Below are 27,906 nucleotides of genomic sequence, written 5' to 3'. Positions count from 1 at the left end.
GTGATCAGGGCCCGTATTCATAAAGATTCTAAGTATGATCTCGGAGAGCTCCTAATTTAGCTTAAAAAACTAGGAAGTTTAGCTTAAGAGTGACTCAGTAACCTCAGAGCAACTCTGAACAAAAACAACAACATTTATCTTAGAAAGAAGGCTTGGCTAAACCTGTTACTAGGTATGACACATTCTTTTGAAGACTGTGATTGATTGTCCTATAAATGTGTGCTTTTAAAATCTGGTCTATTATTATCCTTCGCTTTGTCTCTGTGTTCAAATATTTGAGACTAAATCGTGTAGGGATCACGTCCGTGACCGATCATATTAGAGATATTCGAACATCAGTACGTTATAAATGTAATAAACGTAATGTAAATGTAAACATCTCTGACACAGAGCAAAACATATCAGAGACAAATGATATCATTTCTGCCTTTATGGCATTTCGGCTCTGTTTCAGGGATGTTAGGAAATCTCTAAATGCCATAGCGTCAGCCTTTATAGCGTTTCTTTATTAGATCTCTAATATGATTGGTCACAAAAAGAATCTCTTTATGATTTAATCTGTATCATCTTATTAACTCACTATCCTTATTACATATTGTAGACAATACATTTCTTTTCCATCTTCACCTTTTCTCCTCTGCTAAAGAAAATCTTAAACCTCTTAAAATTCCTCCTCGTTACGCCTAAGTCTTTTTGACCTTGTGAGCTCTTTTAAGGGTTAAGATGCTTTATGAATGTATTAGAACTTTCTATCTGTATTAGGATCTTCTCTTTTATTTTAAAGGGAAACGTCAACGTTTCTAAGAATTCGCTCAGAATTTTGTCTCTAGTAGAAACTCTTTATACTAAGAATGTTTATGATTGTGGGCTCCAGATCTTCTAATAATAAATAAAGACATCACAAAGTCACTTAATCTTCAATGGTTCAGAATTTCATTCACATATAAACCTTTATCTTATCACAGTTTTATGTATAATTCTGGCAGCCTGTGGTCTTTGTAACCACTTCCTGTTCTATGAATGCTTTGTTCCACGTTATTCAATAGACCAATATATTTGAATAGAAGCCCATAGTAAAGAGCAGGTGACCTCTATTGTATGATTTTACATGACAGGGCAAGTCAAACCCTCACCTGAACTAAACCCACACCCGAGCTAACTGAAACGTATCATATTACACTCTTTAAAGCATGTCACTGGTCAAGAATAAACAATTATTTAAAGAATATAAACGTTAAATGTTTTAATGTTAATGGTACATTTTTTTACTTTCTTACTTTGTTTTACTTTCACATCACAAATCAATCAGAAAACAAGCAGCCAAATACATATTCTGCTTAATTAATATTTGTATTTGATTTTTTTTATTTGTTTGTCTTCATTTTTTTTCACCTAAACAAATCAATTTTTCTTTTTCTTTCCTTCCTTTAAAAAAATGATTTAAAATTATTCCCAATGGTCACACATAAATAGAAGACACACACATTGCGCTAACCGCACATACTGGTGCGCACGTGTTTATGAATTGCACTAGGTTTCACTAGAATATCTCACAGGACAAACACAAAGTCTGAGCTTTTCATAGACCAAAAACCATCCTTACTCTATTTCTGCATAAGTATTCACATTACAGTATAAATATAAGTTAAAATTGTATTTCAATATAATTATAAATGATTCGTTTTCTAAACACAACTGAAACCCACGTGTAGACGACTAGCGCCAGAATAATAATAAATAAGTTATCAGGAACTATTAAGAACCACACGATCCCTTAAACCTTCACAGTTCCAACCCAGTAGGAAGCACGAATGATTCCGAATGAAGTTTGAGTCCAAATGAGAAAGATTGTTATGAATTATTGCTAAGTTTAGCATTTTCTGTTTAACTCACAACAGATATCTTCCTCCTGTTACACAACGCATAACTTACTTAAAGGAAACTTAACTGGAAACTAAGATAAGCTGTTAGCTAACAAGCTAACAAGATGTTAGTGCACGTGATGTATAATGTTTGTTATAGTGCATTACATCCTGAAAGTGCTGTACGGCCTCAAGTTAAGTTTCAGACAACTCCGTGCTTCGGTTTATTACATAGTTACATACAATATTTTCTTAGTAAACTGAGGTGTCGCTCTGAGACATTTCTCAGGGTTTAAAGTGACACCCATGCAATGCTGAGTCATCACTGTGTAGCAGTGTGTCATGCTACAACCCTTAGATAATATCTGCTTTAGCATTCGAGGCTTGCCTTAAAGTGGATCTGTGCCTTAAAGTGTCTATCATAGTTAGCTAGTTAATAATAGCTAATAATAATAATTCAGATCAGGAGCAGAAAAATCAACGCATACTGAAAAACGTCACGTCCACAACTCCAGTTAATTGTATGTTCTTAAATATACAGTATTACACTTTCTCAAACTGAATATGCTAGCATTCCCAGAAACGAACAACGTAAAGCTTCAGAAGTCGTGTAAATTATTTTATCTCTGTGCTACACATGAAAACTTCTTTATTATATTATACCCCGAGAATAATATTTATCTTTTCTAAGTCCATAAACAGTGACGTGAGCTTCAGCCGCCGACTAGTTTGTGCTTAAAGCTCAGCTCCAAGGCACGCGATCTCGTCCAACAGGAAGTCCACGTCCTGCCTCTGCGTGGCCAGGTTGGAGAAGACGCAGCGGAAAAAGTTAGGCTTTTCTTCCAGAGGCTGGTAGCTGATCATGGCCACGCCCTTCTCCATTAGCTTGGCTTTGATCTTTGGAGTGATCTGGAAAAAAACAACTCAGAGTTTAATTTCAGCTTCTCATCAACAAAACCCATCTGACTTTGTTCATGTATTCATTGAGACTTCAAAGCACCGTATTGGCATATTTTGACATTTAATGCCCTAAATGTAAATGTAAATGAATTCCCTCTATTACAGAATGTACAAACTTGGCTAACTAGTTCATAATGGTGGTAATGTGCATGTGTTAATTTGACAAATACAATACAGAACGCCTGGAATGCACCGACGTGCCCGTATTGTTTATCTCTATTTTTGTTTAGTGAGTAAAAATGAGGGTGGTGTTAGATTGTGCTATGTAGCATGTCTGTGGGAACACTGCTACTCTACAGGCCATACAGATTATTTTTTATGCACCTGTCAGCTTCCAAATAAGTATTTTTTTTTTTTCGCTTTCTATTATTTTTTGTAGTTTTGGATAATACTGTAGGTTTAGTGATTTAATTGCTCTCACCGAATGTAGTTCTCTGTCTCGATCAGGACCTGGGGCCATGTTCCTCAGTCGGCTGGGCAGATACCAGAAGCATACGTTACTGTGTTCAGGCTGAAAAGAGAAAAGAGAACGATGAACCGTTTCCTGCTCACACCATATGAGACATGGGATAACTCAGGAAATAATAATAATAATAATAATAATAATAATAATAATAATAATAATAATAATAATAATAATAATAATAATAAAGACAATTAAGGTACAGACCAAGGCACATTACGAATGAAAACTACAACTAAACTAGCTAGCCACTCTAGCAAGCTAATTTCCAAGACTTGCCTGGCTAGCTACCTTATTTAATGAGCTAATTTGTAACATTTAATTAGCAAGCTAATCGTTAGCAAGCTAATTGCTCAGAAAAAAACCCAAAGGAACCAAATAACAATATTTTATGATGTTTGAGAATTGTAAAGAATAATCTAGAAGAAACAAATTACTGTTACTCAAGTATTTTCCACCATGGGAACCAGGACAGATTTGCAGATATTTGAAACATATTTCATGCAAATGAAGGATAAACTTAAAAGAATACAGTTTTTAATTAGAAATCAAGGCTACTTTGCATGCATGAAACCTGAGCTATAGCTCAAATTGCGTGGTATACTAATACCGTGTTCTAAACACCACATGTTGTTCTGGTAATACACAGGAGATATATTAGAACTGTGTGAATCTCATGCTGGGTAGTTAAACACACCCGGAGCATGAGTATGCCCATCCCACCCGAACAGCACGTTCATTCTTTCTTGATGAGCTAGTCGTAGCTTACTTTGTTTTGGAAGACCAGCTGGAAATCTGTTCTGCTTTTCAGCGTGTAGTAAAGATACTCAGCGTTCTCCAGGCAGTGGTTGATCTGCAGTTCAAAACCTTCTGATCCCTGAAAAGCATTCGCTCATGAATTAACATCAGTTTCTTTAGTCACGTTCACACCTTTACACGTTTATCTCTCCCTGCAGGAAGGTTGTGCTTATCAAATTATTCCTTCCAGTTTTCAGTGTAATAAGTAAATATTAATCATCACATGTAATTGTGTTATTGATGTTGTTCCCGGGACCCTGTATGTAAAGCAGGAACTCCTGGAAGACGAATATTCCTGAGGCACAGTGTGAATGTGTGAAACATATCAACCAGTATATTAGATCATCAAGAAATATGCTCAAGGACAGAACGCTTTGCGCATGACTTGAAGCAATAACACAGTTGCTCTCACTGGGCAGATTAGGTTTTACATGTATTTTAGGATCCAGGCTTCAGCACAGCTGGTACATATTTCCATAAAACACTCAAACTGTGCAACTTGTGCTCTAAAAGCTGTTTTGTATAATAAAATGAAAGCCTTCTGAATGACATCATTCTGAAGTGCCACTTTCCTGACTATGTACATCTATTGTACTGTAGATACATTGATGTTAAATGGTTTGCTAACGATTATACAGAAATCCCGTACGGCATAGAAAATGTCACATGAATATCTTTAAATATCAAAATAATTAGAATTACAGTCCATAATCTTTCATTCAAAGGCGTGTTTTAATGTTCCACATCCCAGGCTTCTTGTGTTCTGGTTCCTTGTTTTTCCTACATTCTTTGCATCCCTTACTTCTCCATGTACTTTGTTCTTGCGTCGATTTTCAAGTCAAATTTCTAGTATTTACTCCGACTTCTGTTTGTGTGCCTGACCAAGCACTGACCTTAATATCCACCTGACGTTTTTGTTTAAAATACTTAACAGGATAAATCTCAACAGGATAAATAGATAAATCTCAAACATCCTAAGATTATCAATATTTATAATAAATATGTGATTTTCAGTGGCTCTAAGTTTATTTTTCTATTTTATTACATCACCCACAATGCAGTTTGGCTACCTACTGATATTGGCAACACTACTTGCATCATCTCTTCCTAAAGGGAGCAATTTCCGACTAGCCTTTAGCGCCAACATGCTAGTCATTTTGCAGCTCATTATCCGAGCCAGCTTTCTAACGTAACGTTTGGAGCCGCATTGCATTCTGGGATTTTAAAAAACTGAGCGAGAAAAGATGTTCTCATATATTTAAGATTTAAGAAGGATATTAGATTTTTATTATTTATCAAATTTGTGCCAGCGTCATTTCGCATAAAAATGAATAAATGACGTGGATTTTTATATCGTAGCTGCTGTAAGATGTCGGTAAGGTAAATCTTACTCTTAAATAAAGCTCAGCTTAGGATAAGGACAACACTTTGTTATTTTTTTTAGCTGTGGATTTGGCATTAGATGCTTTACATACATTAGTAAAATAAATGATTTGCAAACCAAATAGAAGAACTGGATGTGTGTTTTTCTCCGAACAGTAAATCACATGGTCTATGAAGCATGAGTGTAGTAACAAGCTAAGAGGACACAACTATGGTAAAAGCCTGGAAAAGATTACATACACACTTAGTATTTATCTTTACCCTAGAATGTTAAATCCATATATCCATTTTAATGCAAACAGGCCTCTCAGTACATATTGTAAATGCTATCTTTTTTCTTACAGATGAAAGATAATGCCTTAGAGATACCTTAGCCTTCCACATGAGCCAGAGCTTAAAGACGTCGACATGTCTCCCACACTGGATGGTCTTGTCTCCGGTGTCGTAAGACATGTCGTACTGCTTGTCGGTCTGGAAGAGATACTCAGCACACAGCTTGTTGCACGCCTCTAACAGACCCTGACATCGGAACACAACTACGTTAAGCATCTGATCTAAAGTGTGGTTTCGAATCAGGTTTAAACCAAACGTCTGCTGACTGACCTTCTGTCGCACCAGAATGGCAGAACACTGCAGCGGCGCACCCATCATTTTGTGAGGATTCCAGGTGATGGAAAAAGCCCTGAGAAGATAAACAACAAATGATCAGTAAGCTTGACAAGAAAAAAATGGTTCATAGCAAAATATTTTCTTCATTGATGAAATAATAAGGATGATGTGGAACTACACACTCTTACACACAGTCCATAATACTCGACTGGCTTCGTGTTTTATTTTTAAATCCCTGTGCAAATCTTAATCAGTCATTTTGTGTTATTTCAGCTGTGTAATATATCTACTGTTAGATTCTCTTCCCTTCCAAAAGCATTTTCTACAGAAAAAGACGATGACTCCCCGTTCGTTACGCCCACGGACGCTTTTGCCATGCTCCTTCTCATTCGCCGCATGATGACATTTTATACGTGTGTGTGACGAATGATCCCCAATGGTGTGAATGATAATGAATACAAATCCAGTGTGACCTTCGGTGAACCTTCACCACTCGTCAGTCGTCATCCTGTATCTGTTTTTAAATATTTATAATCTTCATTGAGATATTGGACACGGATATGAAAAGAATCGGGTGGATGTAGACAAACTCAAGGTCCTCTGCTTTAGTTTTCTGCCCTGCTTCAGTTAAATGACTAAGCTCTTTTCTAGCTTGTGCTTTTCCACCTGATAAATAAATGTTTTTTGATTGTCGAGAGAGAGTAAAGATGATTATGTCCCATACATTCCACAAGGTCACAGATAGCTTCATATGAACGTTCCTTAACCAAATCATGAAGTCCAGCGTTTGCTTTTACCGACTATATAAAATATAAGTACTGCATGGTGACTCGAGATAAGCCTCAAAAGGAAAACTTTCATTATGACATGAATATCTGAATCAGAAAAACATAAACGATGGATTCAAATCAAAGGTTAAGACAGATTAGGACAAAAAAGGGACTAAATGTGGACACTAACAGGAGAACTCCTGACTTCTGTGGTTCTTTACTTGAAGAGAATGAGTCCATTTACATTCAGAGCACAGGTTCATTTGCAATAAGGGTGGCAGCTGTGCTTAAGACTGTACACAAATTTGAAAAAGAATTTAGGTTTGCTAGAGAAGGTTTTGTCATCACTGGTATTTTAAGCATGTCGACTCAAACGCTCGTAAATACTGTAGCAGAACCGAAAACTTCTGCAGTTCAGCGACTCAAGCTTCTGACTTCTTTCAGACTTTCATACATCTGATTAGTGAACTGATGACTTCAAATGTGAAAACGTGTTTCAATTTAATTGGCTAGATGACTCTCCGTGTAGATAGATAGATAGATAGATAGATAGATAGATAGATAGATAGATAGATAGATAGATAGATAGATAGATAGATAGATAGATAGATAGGTGGATGGGTGGGTGGATGGATGGATGGATGGATTGACAGACAGACAGACAGACAGACAGACAGACAGACAGATAGATAGATAGATAGATAGATAGATAGATAGATAGATAGATAGATAGATAGATAGATAGATAGATAGATAGATAGATAGATAGATAGATAGATAGATAGATGGGTGGGTGGATGGATGGATGCATGGATTGACAGACAGACAGACAGACAGAGAGACAGACAGACAGACAGACAGACAGACAGACAGATAGATAGATAGATAGATAGATAGATAGATAGATAGATAGATAGGTGGATGGGTGGGTGGATGGATGGATGGATGGATTGACAGACAGACAGACAGACAGACAGACAGACAGATAGATAGATAGATAGATAGATAGATAGATAGATAGATAGATAGATAGATAGATAGATAGATAGATAGATTTACATTTACATTAAAACTAATTTATTTATTACAAAAAAAACTTTCAATTGCCTTATGTATGGATCTAAACTACCAATTAATGTTCAAGAAATATGTAGTATTATACATTATGAACACTTATTGTCTTGTAGTCCTGCTGTTCAAACCTGTATATAAATACTACATAACCCAAATGTAGTATTATATATTTTAAAGGACCTCCAGCCAAAGCCAGAGATATTAAGTAAAAGAAATTACCTAAAGAAAGTAGTTAAACGCTCTTACTTCTCAATGCCCTGCAGTTTGGTCTTGTGCTTCTTGGACAGCAGTAATCCGCCTCCCCAAGCTGCCTGTAAGAGTTAAAAGCTACCTGTGAGAAATGCCAAAGCTTTGTGTGTTTACTATACTGTTCTTCAGCATGTATGGAGAAGGAGAAGAAGAAGGATTGGGTAAATACATCGACATGCAGCCACAGGCCACATCTTTCACATATGTTCGCGATGTCCGTGATCGGATCGAACGCTCCGTAGACCGTGGTTCCTGCTGTGGCGTTAACGTAGAAAGGTACCAGACCCTGCGGAAACAGATCAGAGTTCTTCAGCTAGCAGCACATCAATGCTAATACTTAATTACTCTACAAGCATGATGATAATAATCTCTCTCACAGAGTCAGGTCCACAAATAATGCAGATTAGTTTGCTTATGTGGTTTATACTGTACGGCTAACACCGAAGTAAAACCCAACCATGGGTTTTCCTACACACCATGTATCATGAACATGTCTTCATTGCCCTAAAATAGCTTCTGCTCTTTGTTAGCCATATTAGCATTTTCGACCCACCTTGGCCTTTGCTGCCATGATGCTGGATTCCAGTTCTGCTGGAATCATTTTGCCCCTTACAAACAGACATAAGCAGTGTACCGTTAGCATTTACACTGTGGCTACGAGCCCAAGTACAGAAACTCCCAGGCCTCAGAATTCTCACCTTTCATCACACTTCACAGCGATGACATTTTCAGTGCCGATACCAAGAACCGCTGCAGACTTCTTGATTGAATAATGGCTCTACAGAGGAAAGATGAAATGGAGCAAACATGATCAGCATCTAATTCAGTCACTATCACATCAGTGCACATGATCAAATGTAGGCTAAAGTAGAAGGTTATGAAGTAGAGTAGAACAACACATGATAACGGAGCAGCATATCATGGAATAGAACTGTGTAGAATACAATGTAATGATTATATGTTAATAGCACCGTGGTAGTGCAATCTGCCTGAGGTGAAAAGATTATGATCAGTGTGCGTATAGAAATGAATAGAATTTAATACAGAATAGAACACAAAAATCGACCAACAATGATCAGAATTGGAGTAGAAATAGAATGGTAACAGATGAGGAGATATTAGAACAGACATGAAAATAGAGTAGAGCAGAAATAAAGTAGGTTATACCGAAGAAGAAGAATCAAATGAGAAGAAAGCAGTTGTGAGGTGAATAGAGTGTTATTTGGATTTTGTTGCTAATGTATGGCTTACGTAGAGGGTGAACACTTAAGCAGAGAGTAAAAACATCTGGATGTCTGATTTAATAACATTCAGTACAGCTCTGATAATCATGCAGCTCTTTGGCCTGGAGGGATGAATGTTAGACAAACATTCATTTTAAAGGTGTAGTAGAAAAGTAACCTCACGTGGATTAGCGTGGGAGTGAGCGAGCGTGCGAGAGGGAGAGAGAGAGAGAGAGAGAGAGAGAGAGAGAGAGAGAGAGAGAGAGAGAGAGAGAGAGAGAGAGAGAGAGCTTGATCCTCCAGCCAAAAGACAAATCTGATATACTTTAAACTACAGCAAGATTAATGCGGTCAACGTTTTAGTTACTAGTATTTTGTAAACTAAAATTATGCTTTTGCATAATAGAATAAATTATATAAAATAGGGGAATTAAATGAATTAGAACACTAAGATAGAATAAAATCACAATAGAACGGAACAGAATGGAGCAATAAAACGAAGCACAATATAGCAATGAGTCACAGCAGAATGCATTCAAATAAATATTAAAATAGAATGGAACAGAATAAACGTCATAGGATATAATAATAATCCTGAATCAACTGGAACAGAGTAGAATTGGACAGAAAACAAAGAGGCTTAGAATAATTAGGGAAATTACAAACAAACAAACAAACAAACAAACAAACAGATTGTAAGAGAATGTAAATAAATATAGATGAGAACAAGAAAATACCTCACTTAGAACAGAATTGAATACAAACATGTATTAAAATGGAAGAAAACGAGTTTGAATCGGATAAACAGAATAGAATAGTCTGTATACGTAACAATAAAATGAATTCGAATTGAAGAATAAAACAGAATCGAAATAAATTAGAGTATAGAATAGCATCGTGTAGACTCACGTGTGAGGAAGTGAACAGGGCGAGGCGAGGTAGCACATGCATGCCTTCCGTCTTGACTTTGGGGAAGTAGTGATACCTGGCCAGCAGGATGCTGTAGAGATTCGATATCGTACCACCTGAGAAACAACAAAAGAAGACAATTCAGCAAGGAAAAATAATCGTCTTATAAATCAGCAGTAATTGATTGTGTCCTTACCCGGGGAGAAGATTCCATCTCCTTCCTCTTCAGACCAGCCGATGATGGAGTGCATTTTCTTCAGAAGGACTTCCTCCATAAGAACGAACACTGGAGCAACCTCAAAGGTGAAGCTGCATACACAGTCACACTCACACTGACCGTATGTTCTCAGGACCAATATTCCCATATTCCTATGTTTTGGACAATATTCCTATGTTTTGAGAACTCATTGAAGTCACTATTATTCATTCATTCATTCATTTTCTACCGCTTATCCGAACTACCTCGGGTCACGGGGAGCCTGTGCCTATCTCAGGCGTCATCGGGCATTAAGGCAGGATACACCCTGGACGGAGTGCCAACCCATCGCAGGGCACACAAACACACTCTCATTCACTCACACACTCACACACTACGGACAATTTTCCAGAGATGCCAATCAACCTACCATGCATGTCTTTGGACCGGGGGAGGAAACCGGAGTACCCAGAGGAAACCCCCGAGGCACGGAGAGAACATACAAACTCCACACACACAAGGCGGAGGTGGGATTCGACCCCCCAACCCTGGAGGTGTGAGGCGAACGTGCTAACCACTAAGCCACCTTGCCCCCCCTAGGTCACTATTAGTACTGCCTAATTTATAAAACATTCATAACCATAATTTAGTTATGTCTAAATAAGACTGACTCCTTTATGTATATTATACCTAATAACAGTCTGTGCTTGTATGCCTGGAAGATGAAAAACACTGATAGGTTCACGATGGATCATTATTATACAGTATGTGGATTGATGCTGGCTTTTAAGCACCTTTGTCATTTTTTTAGTGCTTTTCCAAAAGAAGATAATCATATAAACCAATTTGAGAATCATTCACACAACCAGAGCACGTTTGAAATCTTACATGTTTGTGTTCGCAGTTGACGTGAGCCATTCTCCTGCCAATCCAATGATGTCCAGTCCACTTGAGAGCTGATTGAGGAATCGTGGGTGACCTGGAAATTGAGAAAAAAATAAGGATGGTTAGGATGGGAACTCAGCTTAGAATCTAGAAAGGTGAGGCTTCGTTGCATTATGTACTGCAGGTGTGTGAACCTGTTTTAACTCCATATTTCAGTGTGTTCCTGCAGTCGACCAGCAGCTGCTCGAGGTTGTCCGGTTGCTCTGGAAGCTCCAGGCTGAAGCCCTCCAGTCCTTCCTTCAACTGGTGTGGATGGTGGAAGTCCAGCACTTTAGAGCTGCGGTTCATAGACTTGCTGATGTACACCAGTAGGATGTTCAGTAGCTCCTTCAGGAAGTGTTTGGTCAGTTCCTCGCCGTTCTCTGCAGGAAGGAGATCTAAGGGAAGTACAGAGAACTTTCAATTCATTTCCCATGTTTTTGTTGGTACTGTCCTTAAAAATTGATAACGACCGAATGCTGTCGTTCAGTCAGATAGCTAATAGAGGTGTGGTTTGTAAACCTGTCACTCCTTCAGAAGGAAGTTGAAGTGCTAATGTAAGGTGCCCGAGCATATTCAGTGCATCTCTGTGCATCACCCTTGCGCTAGAATCTTCATACTTTACATACAGTATGACATAAAACATGCCTTATTTCTATGCTGATTTAATAAAAGCTCCTGTCAAGCAAAGAATAAAATAAAAACATATTTACTGCCATGTCAGATCTTATTATGCTGCTGTAACAAGGTCACAAGTTAAATATTTGACCGTTAAACTGATTTTATTAGATGCACAGAGATAAAAGTCTCACAGCTCATCAATTTTGCATGCATTTTTATTCATGAGATTCTAAGCCGAGTTTGTCCAAAACCACATCGGGCTTCACAGATGTCCTTTTGTTTTTCTCTTGTATTTGGAACACTATTTTATGTGACACGTCAGCTATCCTTATCATCGATCACATAATCCTTCGACGGTATATTATTGAATATTTAATAGAACGGCTTGTCAAAAATGGACAAACACCGCTGGCTAATATTGAGCCGATAACAGACGGACAAGTTTCACATCAGTGTAAGCAAACAATTATAAGTAGACGTCAATAAACTGAAGAGTCAGCAGTGGAAAGATATTTGGATGCTGGCCATAGACTCATCTCCCAAGCATGTAACTTTTTCAAATAATAATGATCACATCCTTCATCTTCATCTTCTCTAGCAAGATGAGATCTCGGACACAGCTCCATGCGTACGGAACGATTTATTTCCTGCCGCTGCTGGAGTGACGGCTGAACCGAGGTGTCTTTCCAAGTACTTTCTCATCCGGTTAATCGTGACACGCCTCACCTTTTCCGTGGACGGCGCTGAAGTCGTCGGCGCCGCAGCTTCTGTCAGCCTGCTCTGCATTGATGAAGGGATCTCCGTCCTGCTTGCTCCAGCTTAGGAGCTGTTCATTCATATCCTCTCTGATTTCCATTGAAATGCTCGAATTCTAAAAGCACAATAGAATTTTGTCAAGCACAACAAGCACTATATACAGTATATACAGTATACATACAAATTAGGTGCAAATGTTTGTAGAGTACTTATTCTGAAAAACAAGTTTCTTGTGGAAATAGTGGAAGTGTTGACTAGGCAGAGCTCTGAAACTCTGGGCTACTCACAATATATGGCAATAAAAGACTATGAAAGTTTGCTTCTTTTGGACGCTTGAATGATTATAGACATTGAACATTGGGAAGGAAATTGTTATACATGCATACAGTATAATACAGATGGTCTGTTGTGAGTCACTTTTTCCAAAGTTTCCTAAATTATACCTAAACTAAATTATACCTTACTAAGTAGCAAAAATGATCAATTAGCATTTGCTAATATGCTAATTATCCAAATGACTTTCTCCTGCTGTTAGACGTAGGCTTTTGATTATCTCATTTCTGCTGGAGTCTTTGACATTCTCCTGTTATTCTTGGGTCATGTCTTTTATCTTTCTTCCTCCAGCTTTTTTTTTTTTTTTTAATAAGCGATTAAAGGTTTTCTGATTCCTGTTCACTGCTCACAGCCAACCGAGTAACAGTCTGAGCCTTCTGGAAATCTTGCTGCTGTAAATAAAACATCAAGTATGCTTGCACGAAGTTTGGTGTAGATAGATAGATAGATAGATAGATAGATAGATAGATAGATAGATAGATAGATAGATAGATAGATAGATAGATAGATAGATAGATAGATAGATAGATAGATAGATAGATAGATAGATAGATAGATAGATAGACTCTTGTGTGGGGTAAAAAACAGTGAGCATATTACTCCTATTTTATGCTCACTACATTGGTTGCCAATTTTGCTCCTCATTTATAAATCTCGGAATGGTTTGCTGCCCCTTATCTCAGTGAATTACTGACTGAGTATCAACCTAATAGATCCCCTCGGTCTTCCAACCGGGATCTATTGTTTACACCAGGGGAGATCTTGCTTTTTGTATTGCTGCCCTCAGGCTCTAGAACAAATTGCCACTGTTCATTAGACAAGCCTCTTCTCTAAATATTTTTAAGTCCAGGCTAAAGACATATTTATTTTCAAAAGCATACAGCTGATGGGATGTTTGTACGATTTTCTGTTTGTTTGTTGTGTGGTTTTTCTGTTCTTAATGACCTAATGGAAAGCACATTGGTCGACGGAAGTTATTTGTGCTATATAAATAAGTTGTCATTGTCATAACAGAGGTTTTGGATAAGGAAAAAATCCATTAAACAAAGATGAAAAAAACTGTAGCACCGATATATATAAAAAAACAGGGCCTGATAACGCATCCTTGACTTTTATTTTCATCTATATGCAGATCCCTGTAATTTACCGTTCTAAAGAGAAATCTGACAGTGAAGGCGGTCTCCGTTGAGAACCAATTGAAAACCTGTCTCCCGCTATGCAAGCGTGATTGAAGTCAAAACCTCATGTTTTTTAGAAGTATACTTATTGTGGCCCTCAGACACACTCAAATTTAACAGATCGATTCGGCGTTGGTGTCCAGACCCGAGTACCGAGGTGGGAATTGAACAAAGGCATTCAGAGGATGGCTTTGAGAAAAGCTCATCTAAAAGGCATGAAGTGTTTCCGCTAAAACTTGGAAATAATTTGAGCTGAAAACTGATATAAAAAAAGGCTCGTCTGCAGTAGAAAAGGTTGAATCCAAATTTGATTTAATTTTCCACTATTACTTAGGAAGAGAGAAGGCTGAAAAAATGATTGCTATAATTTGCCATGATAAAAGCGACTGGTTTCTTGAAGTTTAAGGTTGTTAGGGTCTTGTTACTTTATTCCATTTCACATCTTCTACTCAGTTGGGTTCGGTACTTTATTACGGTCAGGGTCACTGTGGTCCTGGATCCTATCTAGCGAATATTCTGTCCGTGAGGTGGGAACACACCCTTCACACACATAATCACACCTAGAGGGAATTAGAGTTACCAATTCATGTACCAGCATGTTTTTGGGAGGTGGGTTGAAACTGGAGAATCTGACAAAGAAGAGGGGAGGCTGAATGAAGCTCCACGCAGACAGTATTCCAAAAAATACTTCCAGGAACGAACCTGGAATCCTGAAGCTGCATGCATCTGCTGCCCAATACTAAAATTCCCAAATTGTAAAACATGAAATATAAAATAATTAAATTCATTTTGAATAATCATCTGTTTTATCCTGGTTTCATGATTCGACATAAGCAAAGCAACGGATTCCGAATAATCGACAAAACTGTTAAATAATATTAACAATGTGATCGATCAATTTAACTCGTTAAAATAATCGGTGTTTGTTAAAACGTCAAGAAAATTCACTCCGTCGATCCACAATGCCGAAACACTCTTAACAGACACAAACTCAAGAGAGATCCAGAGAGCTTTATTAGTCCAAAATGAACTAACCTTCAGTGCCACTTCGCTGCTAAAAGCAAGTTTGGTTTAACTTCATTAAACTTAACGATCAGTGCCTGAAAATCAAGCGTACGACAAATACAAACATTACGGTTTTTTATCTCTTTTGTGAAATAAAAGCTAAATCGTAAATGAAATAAAGCCTGTATGCAATAATGCCAATTTCTATTCTAATAAAGCAAAGAGATCTGCGATGTTGTCTGCATCGTTACATATCGCTCTGCATCGTTAAACATTTACTCATTTGTGTTGCTGTTGCTTTTATATTTAAGCACCTCGAGCACTTCAAACTGTCACATATAAAACACCACTATACGCTCTTATTATAAACTCATTATGAGAAGATATTGCAAGATTATAGTTAGACAGTTTAATATCTGATAGCATTGTGTGCCGACACTTGTAATATAAATATATATTCATACCATAAGTATAAAAATAACAGCAAGAACTCACCGCTTTAGCCGCAGATGGATGGCTTTAACTTGTCAGTGTTTAGAGTCAAGAGATAAGTCTGTCTGAGTATGCAGAGTTTCCCTTTTATCCAGCTGAAACCTAATCCCTCAGCCCAAAAAAAAAAAAAAAAAAAGATGGGCGTGCCCCTCACGCGCGTTATCATCCTGAGGCAGAAGGGCGGTGCTATCTAAGGATTTTGAGTTTGTTTTTTTTTTTGCCTATGCCTGCTTTTGTGTTTGTGTGTGTGTGTGTGTGTGTGTGTGTGTGTGTGTGTGTGTGTGTGTGTGTATCACTTTCATAACAAATCATTTTAAATCTGCGTCACTTAATGGCTATTCCAACTTAATGGAATTCCAAATCGCTGAAAGGACACGAGTCCCCGTGTCCCTGCACTGCACTTAAACTCAGAAAATATATTCTCTAAACAGGTAAAAGCACCGGATAATTGATGGTTATGTTTTTTAAGAGCGGCCATGAGAGGTAGAGAGAGAGAAATAGAGAGGCGAGGGGAGGAGACAGGATGTACAGCACAAAAGGAAAGACGAACTCGATGGACGAGAGGAACGTGTGAGGTTGTTCCGAATCAGTGATGCTGAATCGTCACTTCTGAATCGTCGGCACGTTCTGATACGTTTCTATGCCAACAGCTCATCGACAGGGACTGAATGTCATTGTCGAAGTTTTCTTTGTAACATACATGCATTTTTTCTTACGCTAAAGCCTACTGCTAACGCTCTGACACTGGAGACTCCTTCCGTACATACGCATTTCTCATTTCTCTAAAGATTAGATGTTTTGTCCAACGTTGTTGAATAACAATGTTCTCAGGTGCAGATCAGAAGGAGAGTCCGTGTACATCTCGTCCAAGTTCCTGTGGACGAGCAGTCGCTATAGCAACAATAACCTATACGGTAACGAGAGCATTAATACAGATGGCCTTCTTCGGGGCAGAGAGGTTTACGCAGTACGGAGTGTGTCGTTCTGTATTATTAACTTCAAGAGCGACAGATAATCAGAAGTGGTGAGGGAACGACTGTAGGACGGGGACTAAGCGGTTTTGCAGGCAAGATTATTGATCTAGTTGTTGTGATATAAAAGGAATAAAACACTTGAATTCTTGAAGCTGATTCCTTTGGAAACCTGATTGTGTCTGTAGTAAGAACGCTTTAACAAAATGAATCATCTGTTGTGTTTGACTGAGGAACAAAGACAAGCTGGTTTATCCAGTATTTACTGCCATGTGTGTTTGTGTGTATGTATGTGCGATGGAGACAGACAAAACTGGTTTGTCTATCTCTGGTTCTCTCTTTGCTACTAAACAGATCAAGGAAATGCAAAGCATCATGCGGCGACTGCAGAACTCCGCCTCCACCACAGCGTCCAGAGAGTCTCGGTTATGTCAGGTATTTGTAAATAATGCATTTTTTTGATCGATAGGACATTATAATTACAGATACACAGGAATAAACACATGACTGACACAACCTTTCCTCAACCAGGATAACAGATCTGTGGTCCATGCATTAAAAGGAAAGCTATTTTTACTTTTGCCACACAGGCAAAATAAAATGTTGTCTTTTCTTTTCAGTTGATTGCAGGCTGATTTCTGGGGAAACTGATTTCCTATTCAGTTTAAAAAAAAGAAAGAAAGTACTGCTAGATGGGGAAGTAACATTATTTTGTCATGAATCATTCAGTCTTCAGACATGATTGAAAAGGAACAGAAGTAATGAGTATTACAGAATTCAGAGGTAAATTGCTGTAGAGAGAAATACCGGATATACAGGATATTCACGTTCATACGCAAGGGTGCGCTAACTTTTGAACTGCTAATATGATTAATATTATAACTTACACTGTTTGACTGTTTTTCTTGCTACCTATGACAGCATCGGATCCTGGGCTGGTGGCAGCAGTGGGCAGGGGTATGATTAGCCCACCCACATTTGAGTCTTGCCCAAACAATCAGTTAGATTTTTTTTTTTTAGTTTAGCTAAAGGTAAAAAAAATAACAGAAAAAATGCCAGCATGATTTCTAACTTCTGACTGTGTTCCTTCTGTGTACATTAGTGCTACTGTAGCTGTGTCTTTGTGGCTAGCGTATAGCTAATTCCAGTTTACCCTCCACAAGCACTGCTCTTCCCAGTCCTCAACAAGTGCCCCAAAGCAGACCCGTCTCTCATCTACAGTATTTTAGCCCCAGTCCAGGTGGTTAGTGTTATCTGAACAACGACCAATCCCATCCAATATTAGCTAATTACCCAAAGTGTCCTTTTAGTAATATTTTCCGCTTATATTTTTCACTACATTCTGCAGGATGCATGCTTCCATCGAGTAGGATGTTGTACTGTATATACTTCCTGTGGTTTTAACACCTGGAAAGCGGCATGTGATGGAGGGGTGGGTTTGGGAAGTCAGGGGCACTACCAGTGACTGCCCACCTATTATTTGTACTGTACCGGCTCACCCTAGCATAATTGGCTGGAACCGGCCCTGATCCGATCCATTAAACACGATATTAAAACGATTGTTTTGTTTCCTTAAGGTATACAAACTTCTGCACTGGACTGCACTGATGCCATACTGCAATCATTTATTCCAATATTCAGACCATGACTAAAATCCAGCGTAAAAACAAACACGGATGGCGAATTCAATCATTCTCTGTCCTGAAACTCTTACACTGGAGACCCCTTCAATACCCGTTAAAAAAAATCGCAGAAAATCGCAACAGATAAACGATTAAAGTCATTATATGAGAAAAAGTGTTAAATATCAACATGTTTATTTAATTAGGTCGAAGATCGTACAGAGCGCCCGTGTACATTATTTACACGTCCCTACGGATGAGCTGTTGCTATAGAAATGCTAACGTATATAAACGAGCGCATTGAAACTGACCTGTGATTTAAATTACAACCAACGATGGTGCAAGGATGCTGTTGTAGGAAATTAATCAGCACGCACACACACACACACACACACACACACACACACACACACACACACACACACACACACACACACTATAATATTCAGACTTGCTTCAGGCTCTTTTTTGAATTCTGACACCAACATGTTCATTTTACTCAGCAGGTGATTATTTATCGTGTAAAATATACAAGAAAGTAATAAATAAATAATTAATAAAGTAATGTTATTAATATACTTTAGCTACGTTGTTAATTATTTATAAAGTATTAATGGTTGGTTGGTATGGAAAGGGATCCTAAAAGGATGGTCGTACTTAATATGCGTCGATTTGTCATAGTCTTTTTTTTTTATTTTAAATGTATTTTTTATTCTAGTTGGAGCATGACCTTTTCCCTCACCTTTCCTTCTATCGTTATAACCGCTTGCTGTATTCCAGATCTACACGACTAAAATCAATGGTGTTTTTTCAGTACGAGCACTTCACTCACTTTAAAAGTCCAGCCACCTATAGAGCTGAAAAAGATAGGGGACACGGGTTGCATCGACAATGCCACTCGTCCTCGCTTTAATCTCTTCTTTTCACTCAGAGACAGAGGAACGACGAACGAGAGCTGTGTGATCGACGAGGCACGATGAAGAGGAGAAGGACAGGTCTGGGATCAGCTGTGCTCGTTTCACGATCGCCAAAAGAGGGAAAAAAATAACGACTTGGGCAAGCAGATAATATCCTGGATCGATCAGAAAGCTTCGAGTATGAGATTCTAATGAATCCTAATGATTCATTTGTTTATATATCTAGTGCAGTTCATCCTTGTTTAACAGTCTGTGATTGGATGCTGTGGATAGAGGAGGAGTCAGTGATCACAGTGCAGAACAGAGGCTAAGAAGGAAAGTATCAATCTGCCAAAGGAATCCTCAGGAGTGCAGGTTCCTACCTCAGAGTCCTGAATCTTCTCTTCTTTTCTTATTTTACTTCTTCCTCTTTTTTTTTCAGTTGTTTTCTCTTGTCCTCATCATCAACAGTCTCTTTTAAGAGTCTCTGTGTTTATCTGCTTTTCCCCCCTGATTTTTCTGAGAACTCTGCTCTTTCGAGTTGTCACGCTCGAGAAGGACGGTGTGTGAGGGTTAAATAATAGCAGCTGGAAAGCTTGCTGACGCTCGAGGATGACAGAGAGACCTCCGTGCATAGACAAAAAGCATCTCTTTAGATCTCTTTAGCTCAGATGGAGATGGAAGGCGCAGAATAAAAGTGAAAATAAAATAAGATGAAAAGAGGGGGACGGTGGTGAGGAGATCCTACAGAAATGAACATCTCAGCGCATCACGGGCTGCACCACGGCCACCGGAACCACAGCCTGGCCGTGCAGATTGGAAACAAAGCCGTCTCTGGGGAAAGAAACTCTGCATCGGGATGCTATGAGCAACTGTTAATCTCCACTGAGGTCTTCATCACGCTAGGGTTGGTCAGCCTTCTTGAGAACATTCTGGTAATCGCGGCCATCATTAAGAACAAGAACTTCCACTCGCCCATGTATTTCTTCATCTGCAGCCTGGCGGTGGCAGACCTTCTTGTGAGCGTATCGAACGCGACGGAAACGGCCGTGATGGCGCTGATCACCAGCGGCAACCTGACCATCTCTGGAGATGTTGTGAAAAGCATGGACAACGTTTTTGACTCCATGATCTGCAGCTCACTCCTGGCCTCCATTTGGAGTCTCCTGGCAATTGCTGTGGACCGCTACGTCACTATCTTCTATGCCCTTCGCTACCACAATATCATGACCCAGCGTAGGGCATCACTTATCATCATATGCATCTGGAGCTTCTGCTCAGCATCCGGTGTGCTCTTCATCATCTACTCAGAGAGCGCTACGGTCCTCATCTGCCTTATCAGCATGTTCTTCACCATGCTGGCCCTCATGGCCTCGCTTTACGTTCACATGTTCCTCTTGGCACGTCTTCACATGAAACGCATCGCCGCCTTACCAGGAAACGGCCCCGTGTGGCAGGCGGCCAACATGAAGGGTGCCGTGACGCTCACCATCCTGCTCGGAGTCTTCGTCGTATGCTGGGCTCCATTTTTTCTCCACCTCATCCTCATGATCTCTTGCCCCAGGAACCCGTATTGCGTCTGCTTCATGTCGCACTTCAACATGTACCTGATTCTGATCATGTGTAACTCTGTGATCGACCCGCTCATCTACGCCTTCAGGAGTCAGGAGATGAGGAAGACCTTCAGGGAGATCTGCTGTGGATGGGCTTCAGGGTGGAGCTGTGGGTGGAGTTGCGTCGGCATTGATGAGAGGCTTAACAGCTATTAATTGAACGTCTCGTTTACGTTCATCGCTCCATGAACTTATTCATGGTCTGAAATCATGAACTATAGCAAATGAAACGACTTCACCACTAACTTCGGTCTACTTTTGTTCACCAACAAAAAAACCAAACCCTTCAAAATAACAATGAACTTGTTTGATGAAACAGCCTTGAATTCTCTCCTTTGCTGCTTAACTGTAAAGATTTTCAATCATTTCTGCCTTTCACTCATCACCAACAGGTGGGTTACGTTTGCTCTAATATAATTTCTGGACAAAATCGTAGATACTGTCAGCAGTGAAAAGAAAAATTGATGCAAGTCTGCAGGGAAGAGCTGGAATCAAGTAATTAGTAATTATCTTATCGATTAAAGTAACTGGGGACTTCATATCGAACAGCCAGCTCTTTCTCAGTGCCTGGATAATGCCTCGAGTCTCATCTTATCTCTCGCTGGTCGATTTTTTTTCCTCATATCAATTCACGTCATACAGCGTAGGATTTGTATCGTGCTGTGAAATGGCTGTGACGCTCTGTACCTCATTTTGTGCTGTGACGAGACGTATAATTACGTTATCCTGCACATCATGCTGAAATGTGTATAGAAAATATGTCATGAATGTCAAAATCATTATGGAAGTTTCTATTCATTTTATTTCTAAATATCAACCACAGCAGACACACCTCAAGTTCAGTTCTTTGCTTTAAAGTCAGATTCAAATATTGTATAGTATCATGTAAGATATTAATAAGTAATAAAGTCTCATAGAATTATGAAGTAATCCATTCTGTTCATTTTGTTATACTTGGTCATAAATAGAAACCGGTGACATGGATAACTGCATCCCGGCTCTCTGCTTTGTGTTCTTATAACAAGAACTTTTATTATGTATTCTTGTAGCTCTTATCTCCAGACAGATGAAGACAAGCCAGCAGGATGTAATAAACACTAGTGCTGTTATTCAGTCAGGCTCGGATATACAGACTAGCGAAGTGTGGTGTTGTTATAAGGAAATAATCAACAACCGGTTGGTGTGATGAAGTGCAGTCACTGTTTCCAGCCTGAAATTGATTCTTTTTCTACCAACAGCAGGTTTTATTCCTCTTCCAGCAAAAAACCATGTACTTTTTTTTTTATTTATTTATAGATATAATTAACGTTCATAAAAATACGTCCAAGATAAACCACTGTTCGCTTACGAGCCTATTTATTCTCTCTCTCTTGACGTTAATAAGACAGTAAAACAGCTTATAAAGCTAACGATTAACCACTAAAGTAAAAATAACGGCTTCAGCTCTGGTTGTAATGAAGCGAAGGGAACGAAGCCCTGACACTGGAGATTAAATAAACGTCTCCTTACTGAAAGCTCTCTCTTTTTTTATGCTTCCACCAAGCAAGTCCCAGAAGGAAAGAGCTGTTGCTATAGGAACAATAATGTACCTCTATATCATATGTTCCAAACCCTGGTCCTGGTCCCAGAAGAAGCTGCTGTTCTGCACACATCAGTGTACTGTTTGTCCCTGCATTGGATTTAACCAATCTTCTAATTAACTGCCCTGTAGGAGTTAAAGTGGAAACACTAATACTGTATGTGCAGGACAGGAGGCTCTCCAGGACCAGAGTTAACACCATGTTGTTTCTATAGTAACAGTTCTTTAACAGGGACTCAAATGATGAATAAAAATTAACGAACAATCAAACAAACAAACAAAGCTCAGATTATTAATGAACGACTTTAAGATGATTTTTTTAAGAAGCTTTTTTTTTAATCTTTTTTCGAGAATTCCGAGTTCATTAAATACAAACACTGACTTTGAACATTCAGCAAACAAAGATTTTTTTTTTTTTATGATGCTGAAATCATGATATTAGAAAGAGATATTCTACAGCTGACCATTCAAATTCTTTTGAATCTCTATCCATTATTTTTAATAACGACAAAATATTTGTTTGGTTCAGTGCATTCAGTCTCACAACAAAACTACAAAAACCCCAAAGGGTTAATCCCAACAGAAGTGGGTGCAAATTCCAACTCATTCTTTTGCTCCTTCTCTAAAATCTCCTCTGCATATAATGAATAAATCATCATTTTTTCCCCCTAATATTTGATCTTTTGACTGTTTGATTAAGAAGAGAAGAAGCTGAAGGACTTCAGATGTCACGCATCCTAATTTACTCCAACATTAAGATTCACATCTTACTTTTCTCATTAAGGGAAAGTTTTGAGGCTAAGACCCAGTTAAAACTGCTCTTGTGGTAACCGTAGCAACATGACAATGGCTGATTAGAAACTTCACGATACTCTGTAGGTGTAGATGAGCCAAGGTGTAATACTGTGTTTGTGTTGGATTTTCTGGCACATTCATTTATAGTGTGTGTTGAGAGCTGAGTAATGAGCTTGATGAACTTCAACAACAACAATAAAACATTAGGAACCTCATTATAAATGTGTCCTCACTGCAAAGATGAGACTTATTCATGCTAATGTTTTTTTTGTGTGGATAGAATTTGTCTGGATTGCAGCATCTGTGAGCAGGCAGAGGAACCAGTGAGCAGGTGTAGGGAATGAAATGGCATAGATCAATTGTTATAATAACTTAAAACATGATGTTATAACTTAAATAATAATTTAATTGCATAAATCATAATGATGTAATAACTTAAATAATAATGATGTAATTACATAAATCAGAATGATGTAATTACATAAATCACATTGACGTAATAACTTAAATAATAATGATGTAATAACTTAATTATGATTTATGTTATTACATCATTATTATTTATGTAATAACTTAAATAATAATTATATAATAACAGAAATCATAATGATGTAATTTAATCATAATGATGTAATAACCCAAGTCGTAATGACGTAATAACAAAATAAAAAATGCAGTTAGCTACAATCTGTTATGTACTTGATGCAAGTTGACATGAATCTTTTACTAACAAAGTCATTAACAACTGATCCACAAGCAGGCATAAAGTAAATGGGCAGAGAAACAGAGATTTGAAACGGCTACCATTTATATACATTACATTGCTAAAAGTGTGTATTTTGCCAATCTATACAATTGTGTGCTTCCAGCATTTTGGCGGCAGTTCTAGCTCAATTTCTAGCTACTCACTAGCTCCTAGCTACAAGAACGTTATTGGAACATACGGTATAAGTGACATCACAGAAGCTATAAATGTTACTATGGAAACGCTAACCTATGACTTATGTTGCAGGTAAACTCCTAATCAACACCTTCTGACCAATCAGAGACCAGAATGTAACAGAGCTGCAGTGTAAAATATAGGAGAATTCAATAATATTGGCAAATATTCTCCACTTTTTCTCCTTTCCTCTTCGTCTCTTCCCAGAAATTATTTTGATCATTAGACTGCAACAGCTGTTCTCAAGCACACACACACACACACACACACACACACACACACACACACACACACACACACACACACACACACACACACACACAGTTCACTCACTAACAAGTTCTCACCACACAGGCCAGCAGCAACCTATTGATCTTCCTGCTCGCTGCATCGCCTCAACAATTTTTCAAAATGACCCACAAATGACCTTCTGCAGATGATTGCTACTCACCCACACAGTGCTATACACCACACCAACACCAGCCTCTGCCAACAAATACTTACAAAATCTCTTCCTCAGGACCGAGTTACGTAGGTTCGTGACTGTTCACTGCATAACTGCACAGAACAACGTGGATCTAAATGTAGAACCTAAACGGGTTCCTAAACAGAATTCCAATTAGAACCATTTCTTATAGGAAATCAGTTTTACGGCTCTTGGATCCACAAGACCTGAGGATCTTAACTTTTTTTTTGTTGTGATATGTAATTTCTTTTGAATGAATGCTTACCATCAGGAAGTACACACTAATAAACTTTAGAAGCATTAATGGTTTCTTCAACCTTTTCACTCTGAAGCCTTTCTGATAAGGAATCGTGTTTTGTAGGGTTCAACCCTGTGAGGGTTCCTTCAGAGCGACAAACAAAGAATTGTTTCCTACAAACCTTATCTGAACAGGAAACACTTTTATCCTGTTCTATTTAAAACATTTAATGGTTCACACAGAGTGACCACCATAGAACCCTTTAATAGGCCGAAGCTTCTACGGTTGGCGTTTTGGATGGTGTTTGATAATCAATAAGGATTCTTCTGTAAAGTTTTCTCAATGGAACCTTTCAGAAGACCCAAACCTGTACATTTTTCTACACCAAAAGACAAAAAAATGTGACAACTGAAGACCGCTATTGAATCTAAACTTTCAAATTTTGAATATTTGTAGAATTACATGTTCTAGTTTTGGATTGATAGACACCTTTAAGGTTTCTAAAGCTTCTTAGAACATCACTGTCTAAGACTAACCTTTTGTATGGTATATACTTAAGGGTTCTTTTCTGAAAGGAAAACACTCTTGTGCGGCTCTACGGCAAACCTTTAACGGTTCCTTCAGAGTGACAGCCAAAGAACTCATGTTCTTATCAGGGTATCAATTATTGGAAGGTGTATTTAAACACCTACATTTAATTTTAGGGTTCTTCTGGAAAAAAATTCTTCTTGGAACCCTTTCTGGGTGGAAAACACTGTTAAAGATTTACATCAAAATAAATGTAATAAAGAGTGTCAAGCGGTTCGGAGTAAACTTAAGAGGTCCTCCAAATTTTGTTTTTCTTTAATGGTGTTGTTTTCAGTTAAGTTTCAAGGTTCAAGAAATGGTAAATTGGAGAACAAGTCCACGGTGTACCTAAGAGAACCTGCTTCCTGTCAATCACAAAGACCTGGAAGCTTCCAGTCTGTCCTCTATAGTTGAAAGCCTCCTGTACATACTGAAGTATTAAAGGTTCTTAACATAACTCTGCAGAGAGATTCCTTTATTTCCGTAGTGCATCGTGACTTTAAACGTACTCTGACTGAGACAGTAAGCTCTGTATATTGCTGCAGGAGAGAAGAGCTGAGTGGAACCGGGAGTGACGAGGCGACGGAGAATAATAGAGCGTAAGCTGCTGCAGGAAAGACCCCCACCCCATTTCACTTTGGATTTGATGAGGGGTTATTACAGAGAGAATTCACACTTAACAACTTCATGGCTGGATCTCACTCTCTCATTCACACACACACACACACACACACACACACACACACACACACACACACACACACACACACACACACACACACACACACACACAGAGCGTTGTTCTGCATGAATCTAAATCCTGAATCTGATGTCCTACACACCTACAGGTTCCTGTTCATGCTCATTCTAATAGGTTATACGTTACGTTTCTATGGTAACAGCTAATTCACGGGGACTCGTTAATGGACGTTGACGTTACATATAAACAAACAGGTGTAACAGATGTAAGAAATGCCTAACCTAATATAATCGGTGAAAAAACTCCTTTGTTTCATCACCGGCCTCTATGTTTTATTCCTCATGAAGCTAATCAGAGAAAAAATAAGTAAATAAAAGGTGACATTTTTGGCCCTGACGACGTTGGAAAAATGACATCTTTACCTCTGACCATTACAAAGTGCAGACACACGCATAGACAAGTCCTTACAATCCCTGTGAATGAGCTGTTACCATAGAAACGCTACCGTATTATTGCAAGCGCTTAACACGGACCAATCAGAATGCAGAAATCAACAGCGCTGTTCAACATATCGTATGTAAAACTCATCAATGCTTAATTCTAACAGAACGACCTGATACAGTACAGACCAAAAGTTTGGACACACCTTCGGGTGTTTTGGAGTTTGGGGTCATTGTCCTGTTGAAAAGGTGGTGTGTCCAAACTTTTGGTCTGTACCGTACGTAAACGTAAATCGCGAGTGTTCTCTGCCTTATTGAGAGTAATGACTGTTACACAACACACTGATACAAAGCTAAATAAGAAAATGAGAATTTGTTTTGTTTATTCCCCCGAAGACAAAACGTCTGGGTTTTGTGACCAGTCTTATTGCTGAGCAGCTCATTCCACACACCGGTCACGTACACACTCTGACCCGCACCTCAGACAGTCATCAGCGGTGCGAGTGCGAATGCGCCGTGCTCTGAGGCGGACTCGCTCGCTCTCACGATGAGACGCTGCTACACAGAGGTGAAACTTCACACAGAAATAAAGATCAATAAGAAATAGGAAGGATGTGTACCTTATATACCTGGGTTTATTCCATGCACACACGCACACCCCGGGTCTTCAGGCTTTAGGTGGAGAAAACCGAATTCATTATTCAGTAAAAAGCTCTTCACTGGTGGCTTCTCTTCATTGTTCGCTCGCAGTGCTTCCACTCTTTTGCTCTCTAGAACGTGTCACTTCCTGACATTTCCAAATCGATTGTGAAATTTCTTTATTACGCAACTCGATTCCTAACCGTTGTCCTCGACGAAGGACAAACTCAAACACATCCTCATCACCCTCAGCGTTCACTTCTTCACACGCGATATGAAACGAGGAAGTGGCTGTTCAGGCAAATGCCACAAGGCGAGAAATAATACAAAGAAGATAAAAAAAACAGGAAAATGTGGTCAAACTGAGCTCGTAACATCGACTGGCAGTCGTAAAAAAGCGTAAACTCAGGCTGTGTGCCTTCCAGTCCTCATTGAAAGCTAAAGGTCTATTATTTTATTTAACCTTTTTTTGTGTAACTATACAATCTGATATAATGAATTCTAACGTGGAGCATTTTTCTTAACATACGTACCACTTATGAAAGACGTCTCCAGCGTAAGATCAGAAGTAAAGCTGTAAGTTAAGATAAAGGTTTCTCACATCTTCAGGCTTTACAGATCTGTGTGGTGGACGC

At 38.7% G+C, this 27,906-nt stretch overlaps 2 protein-coding genes across 8 annotated transcripts; one reads left to right on the top strand and one right to left on the bottom strand.

Moving 5' to 3' along the window:
- Positions 1–1,331: 1,331 nt before the first annotated feature.
- Positions 1,332–27,906, bottom strand: gad3 (glutamate decarboxylase 3). Of its 7 annotated transcripts, none has more exons than XM_047806386.1 (16): positions 15,809–15,934; positions 14,889–15,047; positions 12,768–12,912; positions 11,576–11,818; positions 11,385–11,475; positions 10,497–10,609; positions 10,301–10,416; positions 8,867–8,946; positions 8,722–8,776; positions 8,338–8,454; positions 8,166–8,230; positions 6,070–6,148; positions 5,836–5,985; positions 4,055–4,162; positions 3,244–3,333; positions 1,332–2,771 (listed from the first exon to the last, which is right to left on the bottom strand). In XM_047806386.1, the coding sequence occupies exons 2-16, from the start codon at positions 14,904–14,906 to the stop codon at positions 2,598–2,600; spliced, it is 1,644 nt and encodes a 547-aa protein (XP_047662342.1). In that variant the 5' UTR covers positions 14,907–15,047; positions 15,809–15,934; the 3' UTR covers positions 1,332–2,597. The 7 variants fall into 7 exon arrangements, with proteins under 7 accessions (XP_047662342.1, XP_047662343.1, XP_047662348.1 ...); XM_047806387.1 differs by having other exon boundaries at positions 14,901–15,047; positions 15,809–15,933; XM_047806392.1 differs by lacking the exons at positions 14,889–15,047; positions 15,809–15,934 and adding an exon at positions 27,805–27,906.
- Positions 19,337–21,782, top strand: mc4r (melanocortin 4 receptor). The gene has a single exon (XM_047806393.1). The coding sequence runs from the start codon at positions 20,047–20,049 to the stop codon at positions 21,061–21,063; it is 1,017 nt and encodes a 338-aa protein (XP_047662349.1). The 5' UTR covers positions 19,337–20,046; the 3' UTR covers positions 21,064–21,782.

This window comes from Tachysurus fulvidraco, chromosome 22 (assembly GCF_022655615.1).
Source record: "Tachysurus fulvidraco isolate hzauxx_2018 chromosome 22, HZAU_PFXX_2.0, whole genome shotgun sequence".
NCBI classification, from domain to species: Eukaryota; Metazoa; Chordata; class Actinopteri; order Siluriformes; family Bagridae; genus Tachysurus; species Tachysurus fulvidraco.
Note: the sequence above shows the minus strand (reverse complement) of the source record. Positions and strands in the feature narration are given on the sequence as shown.

What these genes read in the sequence shown, in the direction of transcription:
- mc4r (XM_047806393.1), top strand. Translation starts at nt 20,047, where the DNA reads ATGAACATCTCAGCGCATCACGGGCTGCACCACGGCCACCGGAACCAC.
- gad3 (XM_047806386.1), bottom strand. An exon ending in TCATGGCAGCAAAGGCCAAG is followed by an intron (nt 8,455 to 8,721) that starts GTGGGTCGAAAA and finishes CTGTTTCCGCAG; the next exon opens with GGTCTGGTACCTTTCTACGT. An exon ending in GGCTCATGTGGAAGGCTAAG is followed by an intron (nt 4,163 to 5,835) that starts GTATCTCTAAGG and finishes AATGCTTTTCAG; the next exon opens with GGATCAGAAGGTTTTGAACT.